At 33.7% G+C, this 17,287-nt stretch overlaps 1 protein-coding gene across 1 annotated transcript; it reads left to right on the top strand.

Moving 5' to 3' along the window:
* The first annotated feature begins 1,746 nt into the window (after window positions 1-1,746).
* Window positions 1,747-16,673, top strand: LOC131614879 (putative F-box/LRR-repeat protein 9). Its single transcript, XM_058886417.1, has 3 exons — window positions 1,747-2,093; window positions 2,174-2,569; window positions 16,502-16,673. The coding sequence occupies exons 1-3, from the start codon at window positions 1,747-1,749 to the stop codon at window positions 16,671-16,673; spliced, it is 915 nt and encodes a 304-aa protein (XP_058742400.1).
* Window positions 16,674-17,287: the final 614 nt, after the last annotated feature.

Raw genomic sequence — 17,287 nt, 5'->3', positions numbered from 1 at the left:
AAAAAATCCCAAAAATTGGAATTTTGACTAATTCGGAGATGCATCTCCGAAACAACAAAAAAAATCTTAAAAAATCCCAAAAATTAATTTTAGGATATTAATTAATTCACATATCATAAATTTGATATAATTTATGAGTAACGAATAATAATAATTATATATTTTGATATAATTTATGAGTTATGAATAATAGCTATTATATATTTCTATCCTGATTCATATTTTAAAATTTAAAATAATTTTAATTAAAATAATTAAAATAATTTCACTTACAAAATAGGTTATAATTTTTTATTTATATATTTATAATAATTGTTATATATTTATAAAAAAAATGAGTTTTTTAATTTATATATTTACATAATAATTATGATAATTATTATATATTTATAAAAATTATTATATATTTATATAATAATTATTATATATTAATTATAAATATATTTATATATTTATATAATAATTATAAAAATTAAAAAAAATGAGTGTTTTAGTTTATAATAATTATTATATATTTATATATTAATATATTAATTATTATATATTTATATATTATATATTTATATATTATATATTTATATAAGTTAAAAATTATTTTTAACTTTAAAATTGTTTAGGAAATTTTGATTCACCTTGATTTTATTGATTAACCTTCATTTTATTGATTCACCTTGATTTTATACCTATTAATTGTATTGATTCACCTTGATTTTAATTTTTTAATAATTATTGAATTCTTTCGAAAGTGTATATCCGAAACATTCCAAGACCAATTTGGTCTTGGAATATTTCGGATATGCATCTCCGAAACCCAAAAAAGGGTGTTTTCGGAAATGCATCTCCGAAAACACCTTTTTTTCGTGTTTTCGGAAGTGCATTTCCGAAATAAGACAAATTTTGAAAAAAAATGCATTTCGGAAATGCATTTCCGAAGTGAGGGTATTTTGGGTTTTTCACCGGAGGTGATCTAGAAAAGAGGGAGGTAGGGAAAGAAATTTCCAAATTTAAAAGAGTTGTAATAAATTATATATAATAAATGCATAATTTATTCTACTAAACTCAAAAGTTAGGAATTGTAGTTTCTAGTATAATTGCTTTTGGAGGATGAGAATTGATTTTGGAAAAGTATCCAAACAAAAAAATAACCAATTTTCAAGTTGAAGTGGGCTTGAAATGCTTTTGGGACTTGTAGAAGTCAATCCAAACATACACTTAATTACAAAATACATAATAAATTAATGATAGATCAAAAAGATAAAAAAATATAAATTATTAAAAGAAAAATCAAATAAATAAAAATTCTAAAGCACATTGACTAGTATGTTGAAAACTTAGTCCAACTTTATAAAAATATTCTATTGAATGAGAACTCCACACTGAGGAATACAATCATTTTCTTATAAAATAAAAATCAATAAAACAAAAAGTAATTATTAAAACATCGTTTTTTTTTTCAAAAATAGACTTTAATTGTTGACTGTGATTAAAAAACAAAATGAACAATTAAATATGGTAATTAAATGGTCTATCAATCACCCTTTAATTTCATATATACAAATATTATTTTTTTCTCCTTTAAAATATTTGTTCCATTATATTTCCCTCAATAAATGCTTTTTTTTTTGTGTAAAAAAAAAATGCTTTTATTATTTTGTCATTAGATTAATATTTTGTAAAATAAACAACCAATCAAAACAGTTGCTTAGTCCATACTATAAAAGGTTATAATAACCCTAGATGAATAATATGTTGTCTTCTAGGGTTCCAGCAAGTGAAGTGAAAATGGAAAACACAACAACAAAACCAAATTGGCTTGAACTTCCTAGAGATGTGACATTAAACATCCTACAAAGGCTCGGTACTGTTGAAATAATCACAAGTGCATGTCTAGTGTGCCCTTTATGGTGGAATTTTTGTAAGGATCCTTACATCTGGCGCACCATTCATATGCCTGAATTCTACCATCGACGTTACAACCGTGTGGATTGGGTGAAGATGTGCCGATATGCAGTCGATCGAAGTTGTGGTCAGCTAGAAGACATTTACATATATATGTTTGGAAACGATGAGCTCCTTGAATACATAGCTGATAGGTGATGATTATTGATTACTCTAATAACTTTATTTAGATTGTAAGGTTTTTACTTAATAGTTTTTTATTTGAATTTTACAGGGCAAGTAATCTAAGGCGCATCGGGCTTGTATATTGTGATAAACTTTCAGATAAAGTATTTATTGAAGCTGTAAAGAAACTTCCACTGATAGAGGAATTGGACATTTCAGAAAACAGCCATCTATCTAAGCATTCTTTTGAAGCTGTTGGTTCTTGTTGTCCTCTTTTGAAAACACTGTCATACGGCAGAAATGTGTCCATTGACCTGAATGATGAGGCATTTGTTATCGCAAAAACAATGCCTGGATTACGCAATCTTACAATTTCAGGGTATAGGCTTACATCTGTTGGGGTTGTCGCCATTCTTGATGGATGTTCTCTTCTTGAATCTCTTAACCTAGAATGTTGTTCTTCTATGTCTTCAATAACAAGTTTGAGTGAAAATTTGAGGAAAAGGTGCTGTGATCAAATCAAAAAATTCATTCCACCTATACTTGACGACTACTGTTGTTATAGTCACTCTGATTATTATTATGATTTTGATGGTTATGATTTTGATTTTGATTGATTATCTTTTGGTGATAATTGGGATAGTTATTCTTTAAAATGTTATGAAAGAATTTGATTTCAGTTATAGGAAAATCTAATGCTTGGCTTCCATGTTTTATTCTGTTTGTTTATGATTGATGTTCATAAAATAAGTAACATTATTTAATATAAAATGATGTTAATCACCATTAGCAAGACCATGTAAACTTCAAAGTCTAATATGTAAATTAATTTTTATCCAGTGTGGATTTTACTATTTTTAAATTTTATTAATTATATTTAAAGTTTTTAATTTCAAGAATTTACATTTTGGACTGGGAATTTGAGAAAAACACTATAGAATTTCGAAAATGTCCCTGCAGAAATCGAAAATGCATTTTCGGTACGCACTTTTCACAATACACGTTTATAAATCTATCTATCCTATTTTAAAGAGAAAATTAAGTCGGAGATGCATTTCCGGTTCACACCCTGTAGGCAGATAGGGTTTATGTGATCCATAATATCCTCCAACTATTATATAGTCTCATTCTTCATATTGTTTCATACCAAAACACCAAAAATCAGATGAGCATCATTTGGCATGTTGAAAATGTTCACTTTATCGACAATACACCATCACGAGAATTTAAGATCACCGAGTATACCCTTCTTGAAGATCTGCAATACACGGTGCAAAAGCTTCTACCATATGGCGACAATCGGAAAGTTGTGAAGATCGAGTACCGCTCGCCATTGACAACGAAGGGAATCTTGAGTTCATCACCATGAGCTAAAGACGAGTGCTGCTTTACGGGCTATGTGGAGAACCTTTTTCCGTTTAGAAGCAAAAGTTCCGAACGAGCTGGATGCGACTATTGCGAGATCGATGATATTATCAACATGTTGCAACGTCCACTTGGACGTTGAAGTGTAATGTTTGAATTATGTTAAAAAAATCCTTAATGTATTGCTTATGTTATGTTATCAATGTTAGAATTATGGTATTTTGAGTTTGCGAATTTGGTGTATTTTTAATCAGTTTTTTCTGCTTTCTGTGTATCAACATACCAGAAATGCAACTTCAGATGCGTCCCAAAAATGCATTTCCAGAAAAATTGATTTCTTATCAATTCTTGATGCGTCCCAAAAATGTATTTTTGATTTTCAAAATATTCTTTGAATTTCACATGATGCGTAAGAAAATTATAAGGTGGATTAAGAAATTCCATTTGAATTTTAGCTATGGGAAATTAAATATTATCTAAATTTTGTATTTGTAAGATTGTCACGATCCTTCATATTTTATAGCTTCTACTCCTTGTCGTCAAATTTATTTGTTTGTTATTTTATTTTATTGGATACTTTCTTCACTCAAAAACTTCCTCTTTTTTAATTATCTTAAGTATTTATTATTGATTATTATTTTTTTATTTTTCATCTTTCAATTTTACATATTTTCTTTTATTTTTACTTTTCGCGTAAAGTACAAAAACAACTAATTTTTAGACATATTCTCTCCACTTCTAAAAAATTTCAAAATGTTTTACCTTAATGAGTCTAATAAGTATTTCAAAAAAAATTAAATTGCTCTTATTTTTATATGCATCTCCATGTTAAAAGACCTGTCCAACTTTTTATGACAAACTACATACATTTTTCCTCTGCTGTATAGTGGTTCATCTCTCAATTCCTATAAATAAGCTCACATATTATTATTTATACTATTAGGCATACAATTAATCATAGATAAATTTAGTCATATCAACTCATGTCACTTCCTTGAAAGCGACTTAGATCTTGAGTGTATTCGCAATCTTCAAATTTTCTCTATTTTTGACATTTTGTTTTGCTATTTTTTACATTGGCAACAAATAAAAACACACGTAAAACACATGGGAAATACGTATTAATATATTAAGAATAATTATACGAGTAAAACATTAATATTACTTGGGTATCTTCTTTCCGCCTACATTGAACTGGTGTTGAGTATAATCAAATGTAAGAATTGTGTTTTATCATATCCACATGAATTGGAGCGATATCAAAACCGTTCAACAATTTCTATAGTTCTAAGCATGAAGTTTCAAGTTTGTTTGGTTTAAAGTTACGGAAAGTAAAAATTGCGTAAATAGCGAAATATAAATTCAGAGGAATAGACTTGTTGGGAATTGGTTTTCATCCACCGATTCAATATGCAAATCTCGGATTAGTTATACACAATTTAAGCTTGTTTCATTATTATCACGTATTACTCACCAAAAAAGTTCATGTCTAAACATTTGTTGAGATTTCTACCTTATGGTTTAATCGACGATTTCTCAGCCTATTAAACGATATAGTAGCATTAAGATTCAATACTTTTAGAGTGAATATTAAACCTAAATCTATGTCTAGCATTTAGAGTTTAATAGTTGTTATCTTGGATTGAGATTAGAATCGTATTTGTCAATATCAATTCAATCCATGAAATAAACGGTAAAACGAAGATAACAACGATAATGATTCAACCATAAATTATATATAACGCCATGATCAAAGAAAATACATACTGTTTCGGTGAACTACGACCAATCCCAACAAGAGAGGGATTTAGCTACTCGTGGTAGCTTGATGAACAATGGAAGGATGGAGTTGAATCGACATCAACGAAGATTTCTCGACTCTTGATGTGTTTCCAGCTCCTTCTACCTAAAACCTCTTCTCTTCCTACTTCTATTACAAGTATATAGTATGTTTTAAGAATAAAAACTGAATGCCCTTATGAACTGGTTTCTGCTCTATTTATAGCAGTTCTGGCAGCCATAGTTCGCTACGCGAAATATGGTTCGCTGCAGCGAACTACGTTTCTTCATCTTTAAGTCTTTCAGTTTGAACCGCCTTCAGCAGACCGCCAAAGTTCGCTACAGCAAAATATGGTTCACTGCAGCGAATCTCCTGCGCTGTTGCTCGCTCCTAGCGAAACAAAGAAATTTGCTTTTGACTTGGTTAGCTACGCGAAAAATGGTTTGCTGCAGCAAATCGGACTTTCGCTACACATTCGCTGCAGCGAAGTATCTGTTTTCTGGAATTTGCCTTTGACTTCCATGGAGTTCGCTACAGCGAAATATAGTTTGCTACAACGAATGTCCTGTTTTTCTGGTTTTTGCTTTTAAGGCGAAATCCTGCACAAATGCAAACCAAACCAAGTAATCTTGCAAAATAATACTTTATTCAATAATTAAAGGTTTTTATGTGAGAAATGTGTCAAATAAGTAAGATAAGTTCTATAAGATAATATGATATTTTAATATGAATTAAACACTTATCATGAACAAAAAAAGCCCAATTGTTTTCGTTAACAATACCTTTTTGAAATATTTGCTGTATTTTCCTCGATCCCATTTATAAATATTTTTCAACAAGTTATATCGGTCATTCCTCCATTTTTTTTCTAGCAGAAGAAAGTATGAAATCCTTTATATGTTCATCATCAACAATAAAATGGAGCTAACCATAAAAATAAAATTATATAACAAAGCAAATAATATTCACAATGTAATTAATTTAAAAAAAATGTGTAGTTTATTAATGATACCTTTATCTTGGTATCATAAAATTTTATTTTTCTATCCATTGGAATTTCCTTCCAACTCTTGAACATTATGAGAAAGTCTTGAAATATTCTAACAACTCTATCCAAATACCCTGCTAACAAACGAGCAACCGATCATTATGTGAAACCATCTGAATTCCATTCAAGTACTATCCATGTTCCATCATAAGTTGTTGTTCAAACCAAGTCTTGCACACGTAAATGTGTGTTTGAAATATGACTCTCCTCATCTATCACATAAAAAATTAAATAAAATATTGTCATAACTCAACTATGTAAAACATTTAAATTATTTAAAGATACTTTAATCTTAAATTACTTACTAATAACACATACATTCCAAAATTCAGAAGTAGCCACTTGAACATCATCTTCAGTCTCATCTTCTACCACAACATCTTCAGGGTGAGAGGGTGAAATATCATGGTTAGGATTTTCTCTGAAAAGTGATGGTTCTATAGTTTGGATTGACGGAGGGGTTATTTTAGTTTGGATTGACGGTGAGATTATTGTAGTTTGGATTGACAGAGGAATTATTGATGATTTTGGATTTGCCGCTGAACGTATGCGCTTCTTGGATTCTTCTAGCTATCCAGATATACAAACCTTGGACGACCCTTCACAAACTAAATAAGATGTGTCAGTGAATATCAGTCAACAATCAAAACATAATTTGTATAGAGTAGTATTGAGAATTATTACTAATCGATTATGGTTTTGAAAAAGAAGAAGATGATTTGTAAATGGATTGAGAGAGTTGAGTAAGACTGAGAGGCTTCATCTTTTTATGATTCTCTTTGTTTGTTTTGCGACGAATATCTTCATATGAAATATTTCTTTCACAATAGGTTTAATCTTCAAGTATATGTGACACTACTACAAATAACACTTTTTATGACGAAGCTTTTACCTCGAATATGCTAAAAATTGAGAGTATAGGTCCTGAGAGCACCATGTTTTATTTTTTTTTAAAATTAAACAACTTTTTCCCTTGATTTTCTTAAAAACTAGGGTAACATATCTATTAGTGAGCGCCATATTTATTTTTTTATATAAATAAACAACTTTTTCTCTCGGTTTTCTTAAAAACCGAGATAACATATCTATAAGTGAGCGTCAGGTTTTATCCATAAAAAAAAACAAACATATCCCCTCAGTTTTTTTGGAAAACCGAGGGAATATAGCTATAAGGGATCTCGCTTTGAATCCCTGTTACCGCATTTAAAGTTATTTTCAATGATTTTTCACTAGTCACCTTTCCATCATCCCTTTTTTTCTAATTTAATTTTTTTTAACATTTGACTTGTAACCCAAGAAAAAATTAACAAAACAACTTCTTTAACATTTGACTTGTAACCCAAGAAAGAATATATTCTTGCACTAGGGTCGAGTTTTGCTCTAGGGTCTAGGGTTGACTTGAATGAGTAATGTCATGTTGGTGTTTTGTATTGCTCAATCCTGTAATGCAAACAAACGATGTGGACACGTACAAGTGGGAATAAGAAAGAATGCTTTGAGTCCTTCTCAAAGAACTTTCAAAGATGTGTAGAATTTTGAAACTGAGCGAGAATCTTGCTTCAAAATGAAGATTTCACATTGTAATTTAGAGATGTGAATATAATAACCTTGTGAGAAGCGTTCTTTGATCTTATTCCACATGATAACAACATTTTCGAGGATAAAGATGCTTTGAGGGATTGATTCTTCAATTGAGTTCATGAACCACGAATGAACTAACATGTTGCAACGATTTCAAACTTTGAAACATAGATCAAACTCCACCATAACGAGTATCAATCCATCAATGAAATCAAATTTGTTTTTTTTTTCGCCAATAGCACGTCTAATTTTTTTAATAGACAAATATTCCATTAAAAATGGAGTAAAAGGGATACTCCACCTTAATACAACCGGGAAAGCCCCTTACTTTCTAAAACATAGAAGGGGAAAGGTATTCCATATATAAAAGTTACTTAGATCGATGATTTTACAAAAATAACATAACCAAATCCAAGATCTTTGGACAATATTCGACATACAATCATCAAGGATAAACAACACTCCCTTAAAAATGACTTCGTTACGTGCTAGCCAAAGACTCCAAATTGTTACTTACCAAATAACAGCTAAAATTGTCCTTTTCGACTTACACTTGACTTTCTCACTATTAAGAAAGAAGGCCATGAACTCCCTCAGTGACAACTCCATCTGATTGCCTATACACTTCATAACACTCTTCCAAATTCTTACCGAAATCATACAGTCCTTAAAAGGATGCACTCTAGTTTCCTTTTCCGTAATGTAGAAGGCGCAATGTAACTCTTTGTTCTGCGTTAAAATTCCTCTTATGGATAGTTAATATTTAGTGGGCAGCTTATCGAATAACAATCTCCAACCAAATATGGACAAATTTGACGGAGCTTTTATACCCCACAAACAATTGATAGCTTTTTCGACATCATGAGTTAGGGGCCTACTGTTATTACTATCACATAATAACTCAAAGCAAGATTTTACCTTTAATTTTTTGTCGGCTTCTTTCGACCAAACGAAAGTATCATCCTCATGCTCCTTCATTGTAGTCACCTGCACTAAGCTATCAAGCTCTTCCCACAAATCTTGATTAATACCTTCCCTGTTGTTCACTACTGCTGTAAGATTCCAAATCCACACACTTCCTGTCTAACTCCCAGCTTCATCTACACAGCAGCCAACTCTATTGGCTGACGCGGATATTTTAGGAAAAGCTTCCGTTAGAGATTGAGGACCCGCGTCTCATTGATCTTTCCCGTGCATGATAGTTTGAATGTGTGAGAACTGGTGTAATACAAATTGATGAGGGACAATCAGAAAGATGAACATAGAAAACATTTCCATACTTCTGAGATGGATCTTGAACTAGATCAGCCGTCGGTGCAACAACATTATCGCCGTTGTTGATTACAAAGTTTGCCCCACACACCATGATGTATGTTGAAAGAAGAAGAAAAACAGTATAATCGATGCGCCATAGAGCTCAAAAAAGTTGTGATACCATCATGAAGTTTTGAATGAACATGATGATAATGAAAGAAGAATAAGAATTCAATAGAAATGGGGTGAATAAAGGTAATAGTTTTCTCATTGAGTTGAAATGTTAGTTAGTTACACATGGTGAATATATTTTTTTTAATAAGCAATTGTATTAAGAAATCGCACTAAGGGTGCAACCTTTACAGCACAAACAACATTACAAATTGGTAAAACAATCCAATGGTAACATGTACCAATCGTAGAAACTAGATGAAGACGAAGGATTACTACAAGATAACCATCTCCAAGACAAGAATAACACATTATAGCAAACCACGCCAAATGAATAAGCAACATTCTCAAAAATCATGGCATTTCTCACTAGCCAAAGACTCCAAGTTGTAGAAATCCAAATGGTATTGATCTTAATCTTGGCATTTGCATTCTTCACCTTCTCTTGAATAGAACCAAAATCCACCAACTCTTCTAAATTAATATGAACGTCATTCCCCAACCAAGAAAGAATTCATCCCCATATCGTTTTCGAGACTTGACAGCAGAAAAACAAATGATACAAAGTCTCCGGATGAATTGTACAAAACTCACAAATATGATTTGTAGATATGTTGGAAAATCCTCTATTAATCAATTGATCTTTAGTAGGAATTCTAGAAATGATCAACCTCCACACAAAAATCTTGATCTTAGGTGGGACTTTCAAATTCCACATAACCTTCAACAAATTGAGCGTATGCGGCATCCACGTTGGATCCTTAAACTCAAAAACTGAAACAGAAATGCTTGCAACCGTAAAGCCCCCATTAGAAGTCAAGATCTAGTCGAACTCGTCACTTCCTTCCCGGGGTGGGGCTGTCGCTGGCAGCATGTGCTGCAACTGGTTCCTGTAACACCCCAAATTCTAGACTAATTATTTATTTAATTATTTTAGCGTGAATCTATGGGTCGTTGTGAAGTATTGAAAATGTGATGATATGTTGAGTCCTTATTATGGTTTGTGATGATCTGTGATGTTTGAGATTATGATGACTTATATGATGTCTTGGTGATTCATCTGATGTCGTGATGGTTTGCGTGATGCTTATAAGCATTGATGAATTTTGGCGTATTTTAGAATAATTAGAATAATTAGAATAATAAGTGGAATTATTTTAATTAGTAAAATAAATTAATATCAGTGTTAGAGGTATTAAGGGTAAGAGTGGTAATTTGTGAAGAGTAAGTGAGGGCGATATGGGAAGACCATATTAGGGGTCCTAGGGGTAAAAAGAGAAAAGAGGAAAGAGAGAATCATTCTGTACGATCAAAGTTTGTGAAGAGGCAAAGGGAGGGAGCTAGGGCATGAAGAACATGGAGGAATACGTAGAGAGAACGCGAAGAGAAATAGAATCCAACCGTGAATTAAGGTAAGGGGTGACTATTCTTTATTAAATAGTATTATAGTTTTGATGATGGTAGAATAGATTAAGAGTTGAACCTCTATTTAGGATGTTAAGGTTTATGAGATTCTGACACTGACATGCCCAATCTGATGAATATGATGCAATTGGTTGTTATAATTGATGGATGATAGTTATATTGCATTGTTGTTGTGTTAGAATCATGAAAACTGATGAAAATTGGTCACTATAATGTGCGGGTTCGTATTTGGTGTTGGTAGTTAAAGTAGGAATGAAGAAAAGTCATAAAATTGGAGTTTTCTGCTACAGCAGCGTCAGGAACCGGTTCCCAGGTGGGAGGTGTAACACCCCAGACTGCTTTCGGGATGATCGACTAACCCCACAAACCAACACGAGTCTTTTCAGCATGCTTTGACCTCACTCGCACGCTTTCCGGGAAACTTCCCAGAAGGTCACCCATCCCAATACTACTCCCAATCAAGCACGCTTAACTGTGGAGTTCTTATGGAATGAGCTACCGAAAAGAAGATGCATCTTGTTGGTATAGGTAGTACCCATCAATCCTTATAAGTCTTCCTTCAACCATGCAGTCCCATACCTGCAGAGCCTCAGGATTCCTCTCATTCCGATGTGGCGACTACCCTAGCCCTCTCCGGCCTTAGGTGTTCCATGCGGTGCAACCACCCCTCGCCTTCTTCGGCCTCGGGTGTTACATGCCCACCAGCTTCCGCATGGTTCGTCCTCGAACCACATCGTACTGGGAGAGGTCTGGCTCTGATACCACTATTGTAACACCCATAATTTCAGTTTATTAATTTAATTTGGATTTAAATTAAATAATTGGAATTTGAGAATTTAAATTGGATTTAATTGGAAAATCAGGGAGTAAGAGCTATTGGGCTTATGGTGTGGTGATAGTAAAAGAGGTGTGCTAATTAGTTAGGCCTTTTACTAAGTTGTGATATTTCATTTTATTTTATTTTTCATAAAATAAGAAAAAGGAACTATTTGGGGAGAAAAGAAGAACACGTGAAAAGAGCAAGAGAAGAGAAAGAGGCAAGAACGTGGAACCGGAAGGAGAGCATTCAAGAAATTCATCGAGGTAAGGGGGACTCTTCCTTTTAGTATCTATTATGTGATCTTAGGTAATAGGTAGATTGATGTATGGTTTGGTTCAATTAGATATTGGGATTGTTAGGTTAGAGTACTCTCATTTGGATTGAATTGATGATGATGGTGTGAACTATTTGGCTAATAATGATGTTTTATGGTGTATAATTGACTGTGTGATGATTATATGCCTGTATATGATGTCTGGAATCGTTTTAGGGTGAAAAAGGATGCGAAATCGCAGACCCGTAATTTTGCAAAATCGCCAGGTCGCGCCGCGAACCTATGTTTGCGCCGCGAACCGTTGGGCAGAATTCCAAGAAGTTGTGATACGCTCTGGTCGCGCCGCGTCCATGTGTTGGCGCCGCGAAGGCGTAACTTTTTCTCGTTCTGCGCCGCGTCCATGTGTTGGCGCCGCGTGCTGTTAGTGACGGAACATTTCTTTAAAAATGCGTAACTTTCAAACTGTCGGTCCATTTTTAGTGTCGTTTTGGGCGTTGTGCAAGTAATTAAATGTTTTATATGATGAATGATGAATGTAGGCAGTGGCCAACTTTATTTCTATAAAGCTTGATTTAATTACTTGATGAAAAGTGACATTGTGTGCATATGAGATAGGTGTAACAATGTAATTGATGTGATGATGAATTGGTTGTGATTATTATTATGATTGTGATGAATGGATGACTATTTGAATGATGTTGAAAACATGTACATACTTATTCGGTGATGTGGTGATGATATGAGTTGTTCATCGTGATTCGGTGTGTTTTAAGTATGTTATATGTGTTTCATTCATTCATATGCATTGATGTTGGATCCCGGTGATGTTTGGACCGTTGGTGGACATATTTCCCATTGTGTGGAAATTGTGTCGGTGGGCCGTATCTCGATGAGGCGTAGATTGGTTAGGTGGATTGATTCCACGGTTTATTGGTACCACATGCATAGTGTCAGTTGTGTCATATGCATTCTGTCATAATATGATTGTATGGATTTCTGTAGTGTGTGTTGTAATCTATTATTGTGTGAATTTATAATGGATGTGAATCTGAATATGTATAATTGGGTGAACGGTATATTATGACGCTTGTTGCTTATGAATTGCATAATATTTACTAATTGAGAATGAGACTCACCCTTACATGTTGTCATTTTCAGATTGAGGAGTAGCGGCATTAGTGCTTGGTGAGGATGACTCGTAGAGTTTATCCGTTTATGTTGGGTCGTGTCGGTCATGCTCTGATCTGTAACACTGGGAAACGATAGTTATAGAGTTTTTATGAAACTATCCATTTTATTTGGTGTTGAATTATGATTGCATTTGGTTGTATTTGATGATGTTTAGTATTCCGCTGTGATAAACATGATTATGTTTTGGTGAACCGTTTCCTAATGAAGCATGACTTTGACCTTAGTTGATTTAATTATTTTGAATAATTATGGCACCCTTGTGCATATGTTTTTACTCTGATTAATTATTAAAAATTGCCGCGGGGTTTAGAAGGGTGTTACAGGAGGAACCGGGTTCCCATAGTAAAAACCCGAAACGAAGTGATTTTGTTCAGCAGGAACCGGTTCCCAGATGGGGAGGAACCGGGTTACACAGATTTTCTTAAATTTTACTTAACTTTAAAGGCCCCTAGCTTTCAAACCGTAAGTCCGTTTTAGACGCCGTTTTGGACGTTGTTCCTTAAATTGAATGCTCTACCATATGAAATAAAGAAAACAACAATAACTTGATTTTATTTTGAAAAGTATCGTTTTCTCCAAATGTGGTTTATTCTTGTTTTGCATAGTTGATGAGGTGCAATGATTTGTTGTTTGCATAATTGAATATGTGCAATGATGTGGGTTGTTATAATTTGATTGCTTCTGCTTGTTATGCAAATGGATGTTGTTCGTGGTAAATATGGTTATCATGTGTTTTGATGAATTTTTTATCTGTTATGATGTTGTGGTTGTAACTGGTGATTGATATACATATATTGTTGATGTAAAATATGTGTTTGTTATGGTTGAGAAATAGCATAACTGTGTGTGGCTATTGATTGTTGTGTTGGTTGATGATTATGACATCTGGTTGATTAATGTTGATGATGAGCATGTTATGGTTGATGCATGCATTTCATAATCATCATGTGGCTGATCCTTGACGATGGTGGATCAGTGGTAGCTGATTCCCATTGTGTGGAATTAGTGAGTGGGTGTCGTCGTATCCTTGACGATGGTGGATCGGTGAGATGGGTTATCCCATGTTTGGTACCACATGCATATATTTGCATTGCATTAGGTGTATGAATCGTTATAACATGAATGGAAGTGTTCCAATGTTAAAATATTGTGTGTTGATTAATGGTTGTGATTGGTATGAATTGATAAATCTGAATATGCTAAGTAGGGTGGATAATTGCTTATGAATTCTATATCTCACAATTTATAATGCTATTTAATTTATGATGTAGTCTCACCTTTACTTTGATGATTTCAGATTGAAGTAGCGGCTTAAGCGATCGGTGAGGATGGCTTGTAAAGTCATGTCTTTAGTTTTAATAAATAGGTGTCAGTGTCATGCTCTGAGACTTGTAACACTGGGGAACGCTTGATTGAGAGTTGATTATACTCCATTATTTCATTTTGATTGTTTGGATAATATTATTTCTTTTGAAACTAAGGCATGTGACCTTATGAAGAGTATTTTATGTGGTTTTAAGAATTATCCAAAGTTTGTTTAATTTCCGCTGTGATAAACATGAATTTTATTCCAATCAAATGTTGTTTCTCAGTAGAAAATGACCATGAATGTAGAATTTTATTTTAAATGAATTGTGACTTCCTTTAATTCATGTTAAACTCTGATTGCTTTATAATTTATTTGGGAAAATTAGAAGGGTGTTACAATAGTGGTATCAGAGCAGGTCGGTCGGTCGGTCCGGCCAAGTGTCGAGTCAGTTGAGTTGCGCGACAGTTGAATAATGTCGGCGTATTATCCCTTGGTATGCGACATGTGAGTGAATCACTGTCAGTACTTGTTTGTTTTGTTTTAGGAGTTGGTTTGAGCGAAGTGGGGGAGAAGCCTTGCTTCTCGAAAGAGATTCAGTTGCAAGTTTTCCAAGGGGGTTGTTGTCGTAATGTTTCAGAAATCGAACTTCGGCGATGAAATGTATTGTTCGAGTTACAAGAAGTTTGGAAGCGAAGAGATATGATAAAGGGATGTTAAGAATGTGATTGAATTGAAAAGGATGAGTTTTGGAGCGGAATTTCGTAAGTAAAACACAGGAAAATTGCTGAAACGTTATGAAACTTCGAAAATTCATAACTGGAGTTCTGGACATCCGATTTGAGTTCCGATTGAAGCGTCGGAAAGCTAATGAGATGAACTTTGTCATAAAAATGGTTGCAGCAGCTGTAACATATTTAATTGTGACAGGATAATGTTGGAAAGAGGTGAAGTTGCGGTTACACTTGTTCTTAGAACTAGACTTGTTTGTTGGTACTGCACGGGATGTTAGTGTCAGAGTTGAACGAATGGAAGAAATAATTGAAAGGTTTGTCTCTCGGGCGTGTTGTTAGTATGTAGAAGTTGGTTCAAGGTGATGATAATGGTAAGAGTGTAAACGTTATTGAAGCGATGTTGTTGTGAACCGGCGAGAGTATGGACTCATGAATTCGTATCAGTCGAGTTTCAGATGTGCGTAGATCACGGACGGTGAATTGATTGAGAATGAAGAATTATTCCAATGGAAATGATAGTTGATGGATTAATTCTATAGATGGTATGTCTTGAGTATAGTTGGATTATAGTCGGGTGATTTTCGTAGTTGGATGAAAAAAAATGATGTTGGTAGATCTTGAAAGTAAGCGAGAGAGATGGAACTTATGTTCATCAATCTCAAATTCTGATTTTTGCAATGATGGAGCAGTTTTCAGTAAAAGGGGCATAACGTTTTGCTTGTGATTCAGATTGAAGTGATTCTGGACTTTTTGGAAAGCTTACAAAATTCCCTACAGTTTGCATATAAGATTTGTCATTAGGAAGTTTGTGAAGAGGGAGAAAAGTGTGTTTTAATATTTGGGTCTGATGCATACTTTTTGGAAAATTCTGCATACGGGAATTATGAACCAGTCCCATTGCAAGGATGATAACTTTTTACTCGTAACTCCGATTTGAGCGATTCTTGATGTTCTGGAATCTACACGAGTTTCCCTTCATTTTGGAATATAATTTTGTGCTTGAGAGGTCTGTATTGGAAGAGATAATTGTGTTTGAAGTTGGGTGATTCTTGCTGAAAATTGAAAAGGTGAAGAAGAATGTAAAATATTGATGAAACATTGGTATCTGTAGGAATGTGACGGTATTGAAAAATGCATAGAGAAGCAATTAATGTTGAATTATAATGATTATAGTGACGATGTTATGAGATGGTAATGTTGAGAGGAGACAAATTCAAGAGAGATCGCGATAATAATGTTGAGTTGTGAATTGAATGAGGCCAAGTGTGAAATTAGGTGGATTATAAAGGTTTTGAGAATAAAAGAAAGACGATTGGTTGGTTAGCATTGTTGAAATTCTTAACTTGGAGGAAAGTTGCAATTGGAGCAAACCGAATCGGATTGTACTTGATGTAGTAACAATTCCCGATGTTAGAAGGATGTTTAATTGATAATTGTGTGGTGCTACGAGCGTGTATAAGAATGTGTATTGGATTTTGAATGTTTTAGTATCGTTGGCGAGGTTGGAATTGAAGAAACTAAGAAGACGTTGATAGGCCTTATAGAATTGGCGGAACATTATGCTTATGGACTTTGGGCACAAGTTGAAGTACGCTATTATCGTTGGATAATGATTATTTATGCCGCTGTTATGGTTACCGGCTGTCTATTGAAAAATTGAGGAACGGATCACCCTTAATCTATTGTTGATAGTAGACGGAATCATAATTGATGGATAGATGTGTCATGAAAACTAGTATAGTATGTACGTTGAATTGGTTGAAGTCAAGCCGAGCACTTGTGTATTATTTGATTTGTCAATGGTTGTTTTTAAAGAATTGTGGTTGTTGTTATACGATGTGTTGTGGGTAGCCTTATGGAGTGAATCCTAGATTGTGGAATCCATTGTGAATTGTGGCCTTTTGGAAAATAAATGCATTGTCTAAATTAAAGGTAAATGCATGTTAATTGTGAATGAGTTCATTGCAGTTTGGTGTAATTGGTGTGAATGTATGTGATAGAATGAGATGAATGCATGAATATATATTGTGAATATGTATGCATTTCAAGAGTGTCTTGAGTTATTTTGCATGTGAAGAATCATGATGTACATTCATGTGTTGTGTGATTCTAATGAGGATCCGTCGTAACATCGTGTGCCCATGTGGGGTGTGAGCGATGATTACAAACGATTGTGTGCCCGTGTGGGGTGTGAGCAATGGGTGAACATCGTATGCTCGACAGGGAGTTACATTAAGTAACGAAGGATGGTTCCAATAAGTTCCTGAGTGAACT

The sequence above is a fragment of the Vicia villosa genome, linkage group LG6, assembly GCF_029867415.1.
Source record: "Vicia villosa cultivar HV-30 ecotype Madison, WI linkage group LG6, Vvil1.0, whole genome shotgun sequence".
NCBI classification, from domain to species: domain Eukaryota; kingdom Viridiplantae; phylum Streptophyta; class Magnoliopsida; order Fabales; family Fabaceae; genus Vicia; species Vicia villosa.
This window is presented reverse-complemented; position numbering and strand designations above follow the sequence as displayed.